Here is a 17,685-nt window from a genome sequence, read left to right as displayed (position 1 = left end):
TAGCTTTAGGCTTCATGTTTTTCCCTGTCCTGCTACTCACTCAGCAAGATCTGTGACTTTGCTTAGCGCTGCAAGGGGCAATGCTAAACAAGTGTTGGCCTCTGCAGGCCAACTAAGTACAAAGATGAGAAGCCACCACCCCAGCCCAGTGCAAAATGGCTTGGAAGCTGCATTGAGATGGTTCCCTGGGCTCTGGCCCAGCAGGACCTCCAATCTAGTTAACATTTCCTGAGAAACATTAACTCTCATTTAGGCGCAGTGGGAGGTAAGACTGGGAATGTTCTGTGAGCCCTAGTGGCTAAAAGCACTACCTTACTCTAAGAAAAGATCTGCATCTCTGTTTACATCAGCACCACACAAATGGCTATATTCCAAGTGATTTCCAAGGCGAAGGAAAATGCAGAATGTGGACCTCTCGATGCTTTTTGACCTCACTGGATGGGAGAGATACTCTGGGTATGAGAACAGTTAAACAAACGTTTGGAGTATTCAGGGTGTTGAGTGCAGGTGTGTGTACATTTGAAAGCTGCTGTTTTATAAGAAGTCCTAGGTGACTCAATAAACACAAGAGCCAGAGCAGAGTAATCCCGTTAGCAGGGCTCTCCTCAACTCAGACGGCTCCCCTGCCAGAAACAACACATTCCCGGGAAAAAGGGTAAATCAAACACTGAGGTAATTGTTTCACACCTTCAAAGAATTTACTTATTAATTTCAAAGTGTTTTTAGAAGCAATTCTGTATCTTGCCTTCCGTTTTGTCCTTACATGCTTATAGATTTTTAAAAATGTTGACCTCCACCTCATGCCAAAAAAGTTCCCCTAATGTATTTACTATACACTATCTTTAACATAGATCAGGCTGAGTTACAAAATGTGAGTTCTGCCAATAAAAGAGGGCTGCTTTCCACTGAATGTAACTTTGTATACAATACCATGCATCTTTGCAACTCTAGGTATTATAGATTCTAAGATTAGGCACTCTCACTAAATAGGGAAAAAAATAGACTACCTACTTATGTCAATGACATTTCTCTGTATTGATTAGAGACACCAAAGAATTTCACTCTCAGATTTTTGCTGACCCAAACATTTCTACCCTTAAGGCCACCAGCAATGGAAGTACAGTATGAAAAATTAAGATAAGCTATGGTCTTACATATCATATAGACCATGATAGGAATAACCATTAGCCATCCTTTGACCTAGTATATATTTTTATCATCTCAACCATTTTTTCAGTCACCTCATTAGAGTGGCAGACCATTAAAAAAAAATTCCTCATCTCGGATCCACCCATACATCTGATAATATGCAAATTTAAGTGCCTCAAGGAGATTAGAGGAACTATCTTTTATTCGATTCTATCATAAATTTAGTAACGACAACTGATCTTCAAAGAAATAACTCACTTTTGTTTCTGTCTTTCAAAAACACTTTTGAAGAAAAGTTGCCCTTCTGATAACAACAAAAAAAAGAACTACTGAAGAATCCACAGTAGAAGAAAGGGCTCTCCCTAGGTACTGCATATCAGGACTCTGTTTATATAGTTCAGCAGGAAAGGAACTGGATCAGATACTGGCTTTTGGGAAGAATTCTGCATGAAAGAGGTGGAATTGGTAATGCATTTACTACTCATTTGCTTGCATCAAGAACCACATTCCATTTCAATCTGCCAACATCCTAATTAAGATGATCTGAATCTTAGGTGATCTATTATTCTAGATCTGAGATAGCCCAATTTACATTAGACAAGATGTTACACTGTGTGCTTACACTGAGATGATAAGAGCACTGAGCATGTCTTCCCTCATGTCTGGCCTAGCACTGGGCAGAGCTCTCTGTCAGCACTCAATCAATAATGGCCAGGCCTTTGCCTGTTGTCTTTCTCTCTACCAGTTCAGGCACAATTTAATCTTACTATCTCATTTCTGGTTCCTCTTGACACATAAAGCTGTCCTCTTTTTTGCATGAGGAAGAAAGTAAAGTATCTCAGGGAATTCTTTCTACATGCATGTGTCAGGGTATGTGGGACTCACAACATAAATGCAATTACCATTCATTACCTTCATGCTGTGTCTGAAGATCCTCTATTAAAGAACATGTTAGCTACATAAGCTTTTGAGCCAGAAAGGGAAAGAATACAAAGACAATGCTTTGGAAGCACCAGGATCAAATTCCATTCCAGGATAATAATATCCAGCTGCAATATTACCCAAGAGGCACTATAGAATACAGAGAAAATATCATACAAAGGTACTCTCCAAATCAGTTTCTTTCTCTCCACTTCAGTTAAAGAAAGTTACCCATAATTCATTAACATAAATACTAGGTTAACACTCAGGTGTCTGTTAAACGAACAAAACAAAACAAAACAAAACAAAATGTGTCTTAATACTGGACCTGCTCTCTCTAGACATCTGAATAAAGTCCAGGTTCTCAGTGACATAATCAAGTCAGAGGCCAGGCATACCTTCCTTCTTAGCTGCTATCTAAAACTGTCATTTGTACAGCTGAGGAAACATATTTAAGATATGTTCTTAAGCTTGCTCTAAGTGCTACTGTTGAACAGATAACATTGATGACCTTCATAGTCTGATATCCATTTCCAAGGGATGACAATCTAAGATGTCAATCTAAGAACCTCCAAGAAGGCAGATAAAGAAGCACATCCCTGGAGTTCAAAGGAGCTAACCCTGTGTCTCCTTTCACTAAGGAAATGAAGAGGTGGGTTGGAACCCAGGCTAGGTCACCCTTCTAGGAGCTGTAAAGTTTTCTGAATTTACAATAAAATCTCCAAACGTTCTTTGTTTTGGAAACTGATCTGTTTCTTTAAAGAGGACAAAGTAACCACTGTGATTTCTGTGATGCAAGGTTTGAGACGTCACCTTAGGCACTTCCTGGCCTTGATTCTTAGATAGCTGTAATGATGGCTGAATAGCTGTAAAGAAACAGAGAGGAAGGACATCCTAAAGGAGGCAATGTGCAAACTTTAGGAATGCTTTTTTGCTTTCAGGATTCTTGTTTTTGGCCTTGAAAGGTCAAAAAAAAAAAAAAAAAAAAAAAAGGAATGTAACCTTTGTTAGGTGTTGGGTGTTCCACATTTTGAAATGCTTCCAGGTATATACCATTCAAAAATTCAACATACTGAAAGCCTAGTTTTAGCTGATAAACTTTAACCAATCTATCTTAAAATAAAACACATAATTACAAGCATATTTTCAATTCTTGGAAGTGAGTGCTGAAGCTCTATTTCTAGAACTGGTGAATTCTGTTCTCTATTTCCATGTATAAAAGATCTCACAGTCCTGGGAAAACACTTTTTTTAAAAATGAAATACAACAAATAAGGTATGCTGCCGAGTCCTGGGGGAGAAGTTTCCCAGAGTCTTTGAATTTCCTCCTATCCTCCTTCTTTACAAGATTTCTAAGACCAAGTCCTTTTCTGCAGTCTCTCAAACAAGGTAAAAAAGAAAAATACCCCCTAGATATATTCTTTAGATTTTCTATTATGCTTCTCAAGTTCCCAGTAGCTTCTGAAGTAAACTTTAGATGAATTCTGGAGTTATTTTTTTATTATGTTTTAATTTCAGTTCCTCTTTTTGGTCTAAGATGAAATAGATGATCATAACTGCTCTGCTTAGAGATGCATTTCATGGCACAATTTGTACATGACCTATGCAAGGTCACGTCATGGAAGGAGAACTGACATGATAGATAGCAAGTCGAATCCATGCTTTTTAGTCTTGGACAACTTCGGGGTAAACCCATTTAAGTTTGCTCTATGGGCAATATCACAAGGAAATTTTCTTTTTAAACAGTATATATGAGATATATTCTGTATAGGGTTCTCACTCTGGGTTGGACAGCGTCAATTTCAGACATATGAAGAATTATTGCTCAAACCACTGGTCATAAGGGTTATTTTTGGTCACAATGTGAGCCTTGGTGCAGACTGCAGCAAGCCGGCCTAATTCTCGTCCACAATAAGATGTCACGTTCCAGCCACGCCACACATTCTTACACCTCTAGGTCTCTGCATATGTTTCACACTAACAAAAATCCTTTCTACCCTTCATTTAAAACATCAACCCCCCCTATAAATCTTTCCTTTTCATTATTTTCATGCTGGCAAAAATCCTTTTCATCCCTCATTTAAAACTTCAACTCCCCTGTAAATCTTTCCTTTGATACGCCCACATAGGGTTCATTATTTCCTTCTCTGTGTACTCATAGGGCTGTATACCTATCTTCAGTAGAGTATTTTTCAGATTCTATTATATTTATTTACTGTCTCCATCACCAGAAATGAAAGCTTGTACATTTACCCTAACCTAGGATTTCCCATGTACCAGGCATTGTTCAGAGCACTTCAGAGGTGCCTGGGTGGCTCAGTCGGTTAAGCCTCCAACTCTTGATTTTGGCTCAGGTCACGATCTCTCAGTTCATGAGATCGAGCCCCGCATCAGGCTCTGTGCTAACAGCGTGGAGTCTGCTCAGGATTCTCTCTCTCCCTCTCTCTTTGCCCCTCCCTTGCTCGTGCTCTCTCTCTCTCAAAATAAAGAAATAAACATTAAAAAAAAAAAAAGCACTTAGGGGCACCTGGGTGGCTCAGTCGGTTGAGCGTCCGACTTCGGCTCAGGTCACGATCTCACAGCTCGTGAGTTCAAGCCCCGCGTCAGGCTCTGTACTGACAGCTCAGAGCCTGGAGCCTGCTTCTGCTTCTCTGTCTCCCTCTCTCTCTGCCCCTAACCCACTCGCATTCTGTCTCTGTTTCTGTCAAAAATAAACATTAAAAAAATTAAAAAAAAAAAAAAAAGCACTTCAGATACATCAACTCTTTGATCTGTAACAGAACCCTTTTGTGGTGGGTATTATCATTGCCTCCATATTAAAAATTAGGAACCTGAGACATAGAGAAGTTAAGTAATTTTCCCAAGGGCACATAGCTGTAAGTGCCAGGAGTTGAACTCAGGCTGTCTGACTTCAGGGTCTGAGCCTTCCCTATTATTCTTTGTGCTTGCCCAACAGACTAAGGGAGGCAGTTCATGACTATTAAGCAAATAAAAAGAATAATCATCCTGACTTCTCCAGTTAGCTTAAGTTAGCTAACTGGAGAAAGAAGCTTAAGTTATAAATATATTTTCTTCGTCTACAGTTGATTTCACCTTTACCCTTGGCTGTGGAGGACTTCGTCTGTCCAGAGAAAATTCAGCCTGGACTGGGCAAGAGAGAACTAGTTGGGAGGTGGAAGGCCTGGGGTTTTGGTGACTCTGTCACATCACAGTCGCACTCCCAGCACATCCCTCAGGTCCCACGTGTGCCAATCCCGACAAGTGCCTCTCCGGGAGCTGCTCTTAGATGTACGACACGGTGCACACACTGGGACACAGAGTGGCTTTGCGTAGAAATATTATTCATGAGAAACACTTAGGTTATTCTTTGCAAACTGGTGTGAGTCAAGGAAGATACTTTCACTTTGGGGATGATCTGAGCAGAGAGGTTTGTGTCATTGTTTCTTTAGAACTGAGGTACCCAAATCATTAAGAACCAGATGTATTTATTCTTCCTCCTGACCTTGAAATTTATATCTCAAGTCCCTACAGACGATTGTCATCTATTTTGCCTTTTAAATCTCTTCTTAATTCTTGTATTTTACATATGCTCTTTATTTTTCTGATTAAAATAACTTTTAGTCACTGTAGAGATTGGGAAAATTCAAAGATATTTAAAAATATATCATATTTTATTTATGCATATATCATATTGCACATTACAGGACTTTTTCCAATGTTTAAAAATTCTCTTCTAAAACATTATTTTAAATGGCTAGATAACTTTCATCAGGATAAGATGTAGCATAACATTAAACAGTCCCTATTTTAGACATAAGCAACAATGTGACAGACATTCTTTCTTTCAGAGTGTGTGAGGATCCTGGCTGTGCACGAATCGAATCGGGAGCCCTGCAGGAAAAGGGCCTGCCTGGAGCCTATATGACAGTGGTTCTCTGGAAGCTTATGGAATGCAGATTCTGGGACCCCAGTCAGGATGTCTCTAAGGCTGGGCCTAGACAGGTTCTTCTCTTTTTGAAAAATGCAGACAATGCCTTTCCTTTCATAATACTTTCTCCTCATTGGGTTACCTTCTTTATTCCATCTCAAAACACCTTCCTACAAAATGAGTTGATTCAAAAGTATGAAATTCAAGTTGGCCCTGGTGAACACAGCTACTCATTTTTAGCCTCAGTCTTTTATTAATTAATTTAATTCTGTATTCATTTAAATTTAATTAATTAATTAATTAAGTCTCCACAGTTCCTCTTTGGCACCTCCCCTCCCTCCCTGACTCCCACTTACCCCACTCCACCCACCACCCATGCTCCACGTCACACCCAGAAACAGCTTTTTATGCTGCAAATCAATGATACTATTTCTCTGCTAGCTCCAAAACCCTCCCGTATAACCACAGGCTATGGAGCTTCCATCAAACCCTCCTCCCTCTCTCTCCAACTGCACTGGTCTGCTCATACAATGTTGCTTCCTCAGAGAAGCCCTCCCTGATGCCCTGATCTAAATCACTTCTCCCAGCCCAACCTCCAGCTGCTCCCTTCTATCTTCTTTCACGGTACACCACCATCTACAAAGGCATGACTATTAAATTTAAATCTGTCTCCCCACTTCACCACAAGCTCCATGAGACAGCCACTGAGACTAATTATTCATCACGATACCTGGCCCTGAGCAGTACAGTGACGGGCAGTACTCTAGGTGGTGACTGACAAGGGCTCTGGGGCCAAAGGGGTCAGATTCAAAGATGAGTTCTGCTACTAAGCACCTGTGTGACCTTAGGCAGGTTACTTAATTTCTCTGTGCCTCCATTTTCTCCACTGGGGATTATATGGAAACTACTGTATAGGTCTGTTGTGAGAATTAAATGAAAGAACCCACAGAAGTGCTGTAGAACAGTGTCTGGTCTGTAGAGTGCACCCAGTACAGGAGAGCTTTTTAAAAGTAAGCAATCAGTGTACTTCATTAAATAAATAGAACACAACAGACTTTTTAGTCCATCTTTTCTCATCATCACTGCCCCCTACTCCAGCCAATGCATTAGCCCCATCAACTTCTCCCTGCACTCTGTTCCTTGAAAGAGCCCTCTTTCTGCCCCAAAAAATCTGCTGAATGCATTCTCCCTTCCATGTTATTAGTTCCAGCTTTGATCCTTTTGCCACATCACTTCCTAAAATGTGTGCTCCTGTGCCAAGTCACTGCTCTTCCTTCCTTCAAGTATTTCCTGAAATGTGACCTCCTCCAAGGAGCCTCCTTTAAGTGGAACTGAGCTCATCATTCCATTCTCTGTTTCCAACAAATAAGTTAAAGGTTGTTGTTTGAGGTTCCAAAGCTATAAATCTTCTGAGCCTTTCACTGGCTGCATGGTCTCACCATTGCAGGGTAGGGTGGGTTTTTCCTCTGCCTGCACTTAAGAATGTGAGTCTAAGAAGGCAAAGGGTTTGTTTAACTTGCTCTGTATACATTTAGCACAAGGCCAATCCACATGGACGCTGAATAAATGTGACTCGATGATGATTTAATTACTTTGTCCATGCCAGGAATAGAAACCATGAACTCTTAAATCTGTTTCCTCCCCCCCCCCCCCGACACTTTGCAATATGTTTCGATGCTGAGTCTATTATAAGACTGGTTTTCTGCACTTACTTTCACAAAAGAATAAATACAAAAGAAAGATTACATGAAAATATAAAATAAATAAAATTATTTTCCACATCATGAGTCCAAAGATACCTTTAGCAAAGCAGTGCGTTGTATGAAAAGGTGATTCGTTTAAAGTTTACTTGCATATGCTTTATGGGTTATTTTGCAAATCTAAAATAGATAACCAAAACATGTCAATAGTCATTTTTAAAGTACTTGTTGTATTCGGTGCATGCACCGTTATGGAGAACTTACACTCAGAGCAAAAAGATTTGTAGCGAAGCATATGACCTTCTTCCCACTACAATGACCATCCCCTAATTAGGCAATGCATCTGATAGTCATTAACAGGAATGAGATAATGAATCACTTTCTCTCTTCTTTGTTAATTTGCTGTAACCAAGCGGCTAATGGATGTCAGAGCTGAGTGATTGCACTGATTATAGTGATTTATAGTTGCAACAAAACAATTTAAAACCATTCTGATTATTCACGTTAAAGATGCTTTATGTTTTGTTTACTAAATGTTTTATGTCCCCCTTTCTCCTACCTCTAAAGTACTGTCCCCCTCCTACTCTGCCACTTTTGACAGAAAGACCTCTTCCTGGAGAAACAGAAAGTTGCAGGGTTTTTTGTTTTGTTTTGTTTTGTTTTGTTGTTGTTATTTTAAACTAAACCATTTCATTGTGTTCGTCTCTCTCATTTTTCTCTCTCTCTCCCTCTCTCTCTATATATAGTTAGATATAGAAACAGATATGGATATATAAAGTTTACCCAGTAGAAACAAAAAGCCTTAGGGGTGGAAAGAAAACTTCAGTGGTGCCTAGTTCAAAAGAAGGCAGAAATGAGAGGAAATAAGGCAAACTTCAAGCCACTTACCTTGGGGCTTCCAGTGCCTTCCTCATCCTCCACAGACACATCAGTAGCCAGAATCTCAGCTTTGATGGTATCCAGAGCCCTGAGAATCCAGCTGTGTTGTCGTTTGATTTGCCTCTGCAGCTCCTTCCACTGACTCGCAATCATCCGCAGCATGTCCTTCAGTCCTTCTCCAAAAGGAGGGGAAACCACAAGTTACAGACTTGACTGCATTTTTACCCATTGTTCGCTTTTATTTAGAAAAATTAGATGAATATTTCAAAGAGTAAACATAATTTTAAATGACCACTACCCATCGCCTGCCGTATAAGCGTTTGTCACTAAGGAAAGGGAATGGGAATTTTTGCCTTCACATGAGGCATAAGGACACAAAGATGGGATAACCACCTAGATGCATGGTTGGGAATCAAGTTAAATTCAGTCTAGGGACTAAAAAGATGCATATGGAACAAAAATCATGATGTATGAAAATTACTAACTCTAAAGCTTCACATTCCATATAAAAGGCCCTGTGTGTACATGTGTCGAGGCTTTATAATGACCAGAAAGATGTACAGAAATAGGTAACATTAATTCGTTGAGGAATATAGTAAACGGGTCAGAATTAAGAGGGCAGTCTTTAGCATTAGCATGTCAGATTAATGCTGCTCTTTCCTTATTTAGCTGTGGTAAGCTCAAAGCAAGAGCTAAATTATAATTCATCCTGTCTTATGGTCTTTTACTACCAGGATAAGTATAACCAAATGACAAAACTATTTTTTATTTATAATCTGTTCCTCATAAATACATTAATACTGGGTAAGAGTTGGTTTAAAGCCAAAACTCTGCTAATGCAATGACCAGCAAAAAACATGCAAAATGTTCATGTGTGTGAATTGGCAGGGAAATAATCAGATATATCTACACCGCCTGCCTCATATCTGTAATGATATCTATAAGTACCCTAATGCATATGCATTCTAACTATTTGCACCATTCTCATTCATTATCTTAATGTTATTTCCAGAGCACCTACATCACAAAGCATGTCAACGTGAAGTTTTCAGGAATGTGATTTCAATTGAAACTCAGGCGAACAGCAAGCCCAAAATAAAATGAACAGACCATTTGGAGGCAGTATTTCATCTTATAAGTATCACAGCATTGTATGCAGTATATGAAACATTTATAAATCTTGAAGGTCAATCTGATAATGTAAATATTAATAATACATAAGGAAGTGAATATATGCAGTAATTTACAGCAATGCTTCTTCATTCTTAATAGTCTGGAGACATAAAGGCTTGCAATATTTCAGGAGGATTTACCTGCTTTGTGAGACGCAATAAGCTCGAGAAGTTGGTGTCCTTCCTCCTCCACGGCTTCCTTGAGAGCACAATGACTGTCTACATTCAACTTGAAACTCTGCAAGGAAAAATAGGAGCATCAAACCCTGGCGAGGCAGTTAAACATAAAACATCCATACAAAACCACTAGCTACTTTTTATCAAAAACCACACAGCCCAATTTACCCAATAGACAAACTCATTTGCAATACTAAAAGCTATTGATATTTGGGATCTGGGCTCAAAATGTTTCCATTAGATTAGCAGAGTGCATCTGTTTGGAAACAGCTGACAAAGCGAGAAATTCATTAGGTTTTTATGAAAAGTCACATCCCGTAGGCTATATCAAGAGTAGCAGTGTTCTATAAAATACACTGCATTTCTACCAGCACATATGAGCGCTTTTCTTCACTTTTTAAAAATGTTAGTGATAGCACTATTTATGAAACCATAAAAAAATTGGCAGCATAAAATATATTAGCCTTATGTGTGCATATATAAATCCATTAATATAGTAGGGGTTGGATTCAGCAGTTTTCTCAGCTATCACGCAAACCAGAGAACATCAAGGTAGATTCAGGTGCTATACTGAGGAGTCAAATACTCTCCAAATCTTTGATTTTTAAAAGTTTATTTCTTACATTGTGACTCTCCTTTAAAAATAAATACATCAAGCACATCAGGGGCATTTTTCACTCACAATAGTCATCCAAAAACCAGAAACTGCTGGAATGGGGGAATCCCAACCCAGAGCTATTTCTTTCAGGAAGCGTTCTCTCATGCCTTATGTGGAGTTAATTCGCCCCTTCTCTCTGCTCCTTGTATGTGTCTCTACTACAGAATTTATCATACTGTATTCTGCTTTATTTCTACACTTGGCTACCAAATTACAAGCAATTTTAAAGAAATGCCAGTTTCACATTTATCTCCAAGATGTTCAATAAATTTGCAGAAATAATGGCTCTCTGTTGAACTAGATTGATAATACTCTCTGAAGGGGAAGGCTTCCATTTAGATATTTCAAGAACCACAGATGATTTTCCAAAGATTTTCTATTTCTGTAATGTTATAAGGCCTTCCAACCATAGAATGTCCAAAGGAGAGCAATCATAGTAACCAATCTGTTGAATCAATGGTTACTCTTCAGGGTGAAAATCAATCCCTTGAGTTGATTAACTAGAACATGAATTTTGAAATACTGTGTGCCAAATTTTGGCTTCTCCATGATAGGACTCCAAAAGCAATAGCCATATGGACTGCACTAAACTTAGTATTAAAAATATATACAGAAGTTCAAGATGATACAAACCCAGTTAGAATGTAATTTGGATGAAAGAGGTTAAACAACCATAAATTGTGAAATCAGGTATCATTTATTCATGCATTCATTCATTTAAAAACCATGTATCATGCCTATTCTATACACTGGACTGAGTAATACTGAATAACAGTGATTTAAGGGGTTTAAAACATGACCTCAGGCATCAAAGGGCACCTGAACATGTAGGAGAACACAGGACAGCCTGAGTCATCTTGGATGTTCAGTAGTGAGTCTGGGTTCTCTCTTTTTAGAGGGTCTTTTTAAAGCTTGGAGGAAAAAAGGAGAATAAAAGAAACTGGAAATTAAGGGACAGATCAAATCATCAAGTATAAAGGTAAGAATTTTGACTAAAAAAAGTTTTGACTCCAAAATGATGAACCATTTCATCTGACAAGAGGCATAAGAAATCGTAAATTTTTAGCCAAACATAATGGAAAGAGACAATATTAAGTTTCCCCATGAGTTATTTATTCACTGTTTCTTGTATTGTCCTCATTCAGCTACAGGTATATGGTTGGATAAAAGAAAGCATGGCAAAGTATGGAAGCCTAATGCTTGTGGTCAATAAAAACAGTATAATATCTATGAAAAAATAAATGTTTACTATTTTGTAGCCAAAATATGGCTGCCTTTACTTTTTGCCACTGCAGTAGAAATCCTCAACTTGAAGCAATGTCACTCAGAAAAAGGCTCACATGTGTTTCAGGGAGAAGGGACAGGGAAAAGAAAAACACTTGAGATCAACCCAAGAGTGCCAAAATTTAGGAAGAAATCTTTTCTAGAGATTTCCTCATAACTGTAAATTTAGCCTAGTGCTCTCTCTGATTCTCTGTTTACTTACAACAGACTTGTGCTGAATGGTTAGTAATCATGAGCTTCTGAAGAGGTGCATCAGGCCTATGTCTCTGAGCAAAAGAGAAACTAAGGACCTGTGAGTAGGTTGGGTAATTTGAAGTAATTGAAGCCACGAGTATAGAATAGATGCAGCTGGGTCTGGTTCTGCCTCAAGATGATGTGGAAGCATTTGATTAGGCAAGTGGAAAAGATGAGATATTCATTATTAGGAAAAAGATAAGCTGATAAGCTTGATGCTGTAGAAAAGACCCATTTAATATGTCTATTACCCAAATAGCCCAATATTGCTTGATTTCAGGTGCACCCATTAACTATTAATAATATCAACTAAGGAATTCACAATGGACCTCTGAGAAGGCAGTCACGCAGGCATGCTAACAAAATTGCCAATGAAATTTCTGGCCGCTAAGGTCTGTAATAAGCTCTCCCCATTCTGCCCCTGCCTCTTCCCTAGGGAAGGAAGCTTAGACAAAAGGGTTTTATTTTCTTTCTTTTTCTTTTTCCTTGAACCTGATAGTTGGACACATTTCCATTCTTATGCTCCTGACACATTTCCTCAGCAATGCCTTATACTATAGAGTCCTTCTGCAACATCCACAGTACTCCCTGAAAATACAGGGCATTCTCTGAAGATTTAATTTATGGCAACCACATTGCAATAGGTGGGTACCACGTTCCTATGTCAGTGATTATATGAAATTCCATAAATATGAGTAGTCTGGGTTCTATGAGACACCAAATATCTTTTAGTATCTTCAAAGCAGCATGTAATTGAACATCTAGAAAAGAATAACTAAGGAAATGGAAAATACAGTGACTGAGACAAAGGCAGGATTATCAAAAAGATGGTACATCAGAGGTTGACCAATGGGTATCTCCATAACTGCAATCTCTAGCTTCACCAGCTTAGATAGATCTGAGTGCATTACTCCTTGGCAGGGTCTAAATTTGGGTAAGCACCCTGACTGCTACTTTGTTCATGATCAGACTTCACAAAACAGATGAAATATTACATCTCATTCAATTCTATTCAAATTTCTGAAGAGCCCAGTTTGATGGAAGTATGGCAGTCATGTAGGTACGAAATGAAATCAAGGAAATGTATACTTTGGTGGACAAAACTATGACAAATGGAAAGGATGATTACTCCAGGGGAATGAGAAGAAGAGATATGGATCTTCTGGTACAGGAGAGAGTGGGGAAGACTGTAATCACATTCAGAAGCTTACAGATACAAAGTTGCTAGCCTTAGCAGCATGTATCATGAACATAGACTTTCAATCATCCAATGAAATACTGTTAATGTCTGCCAGGTCCATCGAGGTCCATGAGTTTTGGGGTTGTTGGTAAACAATCAGAGAGGCCAAAAATAAGTTATTGAGTCTTTCCTGACCTAATTTTAGGTATTTTTTAAAGCATAAATCAACATAATAGATATTTCATTGAAAAGTCTTTTCCAGGCCTATAGATACAAAAGGTAACAACACACTATCCTGGCACAAGCAGCGTATAATCTTTTTGGGTAAAAGAGAATTTAAAAAGCCAGTAGCTTCATACGACCCAGCATAGAATAAATGTGGAATTACGGTTTGGTTAGAGAATTAGAGAATGGTGGGCCTTAAGCAAAATGAATGATATGCCCTGCCAAATGAGATTTTTATTTTACTTTATTTTTTAAATTAGAGTATTATGCTGTGAGAGATACCAAGACTGTGGGCTGTATTCCGTAGGAGTGTGGTAAAGGCTTGATACGTGCTCTGGGAACCCCAGCTGGGAGCCAGGTTCTACCGAGCCTTGCAGGGACCTTGTGGAGAAAGGACTGAAATTTATGCAGGCCTGGACATATCACTTCTTGTAGCAGGAAATGGGGAGCCATAAGCAGCTTGGTGTGGCCGGGACAGGGTACAAGCAGGGGAGGTGGAAGTTGTGGCTACACGTGGTAATTAACTCCAAGGGCCTTGAAAGAGTCGGGGAAGAAGATGTCAGCAACACTGGAGAATGCCTGGTGTAGTTCTGTGTTCTAGAAGGATCTCTCTGGCTGTTGTGTAGAGTTGATTTTGAAAGGGCAGACTGGAGACAAGGAGGCCATTTAGGAGGCTGCTATGGTAATAGAGGCCAGATGTTTCTGCACGCTCACATTTTTTTTAATTAAAAAAAGGTATGCTTTTCTTCTAAATGAATGAAAGAAGAAAAAAATGGAGAAAATCTTCTGTCTTTTTAAGTTTTTCTCAGTGTGTGAGAGCAGCATGTGCCAGAATTTAGTTCTTTGGCTGTTCTGATGATAAATACCAGAGGTTATTAGTCAGGAGTCTCCCAATGTGAAAGACATATTGAACTGATGAACTTTTACTCCCACTGTCATTTTAAAGAGATGGTATATATGCTGATGAATAAGGCACTTGATGACACTTTTTCTTCACACAAAAGATTTTTACTACCCTAAGAAAATGAAAACTTGCTTTTTTACAAGGGCAGGAGGAAGAATGTGTGTTCAGTCAGAAAAAGCAGAGGCTTAAAAAGTCACCTGCTACCTGCCTCAGGCCATCTTTGCCCAGGCTCCACTCTGAGCTATGCCTACCACCATGCTGCGTTCCCACAGAGGCTCCTGCTGAGGAAGAAAGCCACTATCCCCTGTGCCGAGCCTGGGAGCTCCTCTTCTCCTTTGCCCAGTGCCATCGAAAGAGGATGATCATCTGGTCCTCAAAATATAAAATATACTTTCCAAATGCCACATGTGCCAAGAACTGAAAGATTTTTATGAGTAAACACTTCTTTGTTTAAGAACCTCCTAAGGGGCATCTGGGTGGCTCAGTCAGTTAAGCGTCCGACTTCGGCTCAGGTCATGATCTCACAGATTGTGGGTTTGAGCCTGGCATCGTGCTCTGTGCTGACAGCTCAGCGCCGGGAGCCTGCTTTGGATTCTGGGTCTCCCTCTCTCTCTGACCCTCCCCCACTCGTGCTCTGTCTCTCTCTCTCTCTCTCTCTCTCTCTCAAAAATAAATAAACATTAAAAGAAAAGAAAAGAAAAAAGAACCACCTTAGGGGCGCCTGGGTAGCTTAGTCAGTTAAGGTGTCCTACTCTTGATTTCAGCTCAGGTCATGATCTCACGGTTTGTGAGATCAAGCCCCAAGTTGAGCTCTGTGCTGACAGCACAGAGCCCTGCTTGGGATTCTCTCTCTCACTGTCCTTCTCCAGCTCAGGCTTTCTCACTCTCAAAAATAAATAAATAAACTTAAAAAAAATCCTAAAAAAAAAAAAAACTTCCTAAAAACTTGATATTATACAGCCATTCAAATGAAGACTATGAAATAACGTGAAAAGTACACAGAACAGAACATATTGCAAGCCAAAAAAGAAGATTCAAAACTATATCTATGGTAACAGTATAGCTTGTAAATGAATAGTCCCAGTGCACAGGAACAGAAGACTGTAGGGAAACACAACAAAATGTTAACATCATTTGCGCAGGGTAGAACTTGCAGGTAACAGAGTCTAATCTTATGGAATGAGTTCTCAGTGCCTTAGCTTTACAAAACATAAAATGAAAATAACACTAACTTCTAGGTTATTGTAAGAATTAGAGATAATGATTGTAAAGCACTGAAGCAGTGCCCAGAAATAAGTGGAACTAAAGAGAAATCATTACGACTTTTAAGTTCATTTTCTCTATTTTCCAAATGTGCTGTGTAGTAAATGGTACTTCGTGCCATCTTTAGGTGACAAGTAGCACTTATTGTTGAGGCTCTATCAACTCTTTGAGTGCAGACACCAACCACGTTCTCTTTGCTTTAGTGTCACCATCCAGCACAGGCCTGCCCACACCAGGCACCAAAAGATCGGTGCTGCTACCTGAGATTTGGGAAGAGGGTGCACAGGCTGAGAGGCCAATGATTTGGGGCTTCCTTTTGCCTCAAGTGTGCGCTCTTGGGTGAATCATCTAACCCTTCTGGGCTTCTGTTTCCTTCTCTACAGTCCAGGCATTTGGACTCAATATTTTCCAGTCCTTGGACACTTTGATTTTATCTTTCAGCCAGGCAGCTAAGGATAGGTGGCTGGGGAGACTTTTTATTTATTCTAAACTAGAAAATTTTCAAAGGGGGAAGAATCCCAAAAGCCATCTAACCATTCATCTACCCTAGAGCAGCTCTGTCCCTCAACCATCCTGGGCAGATGTGTTCATTCTATTTTTAACTATCTCCAGGGAAGTCTCTTCTAACTTCTCATCCTGAGTCCGCAACATTTCTTCTCAGGAATTTAAGAGCTCTGTGAAAAGCAGCACGATCTTTCCTCTGCTTCAGATTCTTTTGCCAAGTCATCTCTCCAGTGTAGGAGTTGGAAATCAGAAACATCATGAGAATATGCCAACAAAATCCACACGTCCAATCACTCACCGAGTCCTGCCAATTTATTTCCCAACCTCAATTCTTCCATATTGACTAACACTGCCTTAGATTCAGGCCTTCATATCACTCCTTGCTAGGATGACTTCAACAATCTTTTGTCATGGTCCCTCAAAACTACAGTTATTCCTTATTTGTCACATGCCTGTCAAGGTGCAGACATTGTCCTAAGCATGCAGGATGTGGCTGTAAATTAGGTGAATATAGCCCCTGGCCGCACAGAGCTCACAGTCTAATGAGGGATGGAAGATGTGCATCTTATAAACAGTCAGTTGCCAGCAATTGTGTCAAGGAGGCCATAATGTAGGTGCTGGTGACAGCACAAACTCTGGAAATGGACAGCCTGGGTTCAAATCTCAGCTCCTCCATCACCCACTGTGTGACTCTGGGCAACCTCTGGGTACACAGCTTCTTCAACTGTAAAAAGGGAGAAATGTTAGTGCCTACTTCATGAGGTTACTGTGGAAAATAAATGCCTTGTTACCACTAGAATAGAGCCTGGCATATGGTAATAGTTCAATAAAACATCTTCTTACACATAATGGCCTGCCCCGAAAACAACTCTGAAAAAGATGCTCCTTCTCTCAAAATCTTCTAATGGTTTCCCAGTGTTGCAGGATAAGGTCCTTTCTCTATCATGACCTATAGGGTCTTCTAGAATCCTAGCCAAGTCTGCTTCTCAGGTCTAATGTCTGCCTTGAAATGTGCCTGAACTGCTTAAAGTTTCCAGCTTACACCAGCCATCTTGCTCCTCTGAGACTCTGGTCTTGCTGCTACTTCTGACGAAGACTGGCAGGGACAGTCCTCCCCTTCCCCTGGTTAAGCCCTGCTCACCCTTTAAGATTTATCTCCGGTGTGAATCTCTTTAGCGAGTTTTCCCTGACTTTCTTCTGTCCTCTGGGCTTCCACATTCTCCTCAGCACCCGAGGTACCTGTGCAGACCTCAAGACTCTACTTACTACAATGTTGGGTAATTACTGGCAATGCATTTGCTTCCCATACATGAGTTCCTCGAGTTCCTTCTCACTCATTTTTGAATCCACAGTGCCTAGGACAGTGCCTGGTACACAGGACACACCTAACGAATGTTCGCAGAACAAATAAAGATTTGTACCAAAAACCTTCCATGTAGCTTTCAAACTGTGTATGGCACTTTGGGAGATACTGGTATAGTCACTCTTCACTTGAAAGTGGTTAATAA

The 17,685-nt window shown here is 39.8% G+C and overlaps 1 protein-coding gene across 7 annotated transcripts in view; it reads right to left on the bottom strand.

The window, feature by feature from the left end:
• Positions 1-17,685, bottom strand: part of AKAP6 (A-kinase anchoring protein 6) — a 558,374-nt gene that overhangs the window by 220,334 nt on the left and 320,355 nt on the right. For 6 of the 7 annotated variants that reach the window (XM_078448340.2, XM_060619471.3, XM_060619474.3 and 3 more), the window contains 2 exons: positions 9,890-9,986; positions 8,586-8,752 (listed from right to left, as the gene is read on the bottom strand). In XM_078448340.2, the coding sequence (XP_078304466.2) occupies positions 8,586-8,752; positions 9,890-9,986 (264 nt within the window). The remainder of the gene's footprint in view (positions 1-8,585; positions 8,753-9,889; positions 9,987-17,685) is intronic. The other variant, XM_060619475.3, reaches the window with a different exon arrangement.

Source organism: Panthera onca, chromosome B3 (assembly GCF_046562875.1).
Source record: "Panthera onca isolate mPanOnc1 chromosome B3, mPanOnc1 haplotype 2, whole genome shotgun sequence".
In the NCBI taxonomy this organism is placed as follows: domain Eukaryota; kingdom Metazoa; phylum Chordata; class Mammalia; order Carnivora; family Felidae; genus Panthera; species Panthera onca.
The sequence above is the reverse complement of the archived record's forward strand: the minus strand, read 5'-3'. Positions and strand labels throughout refer to the sequence as shown.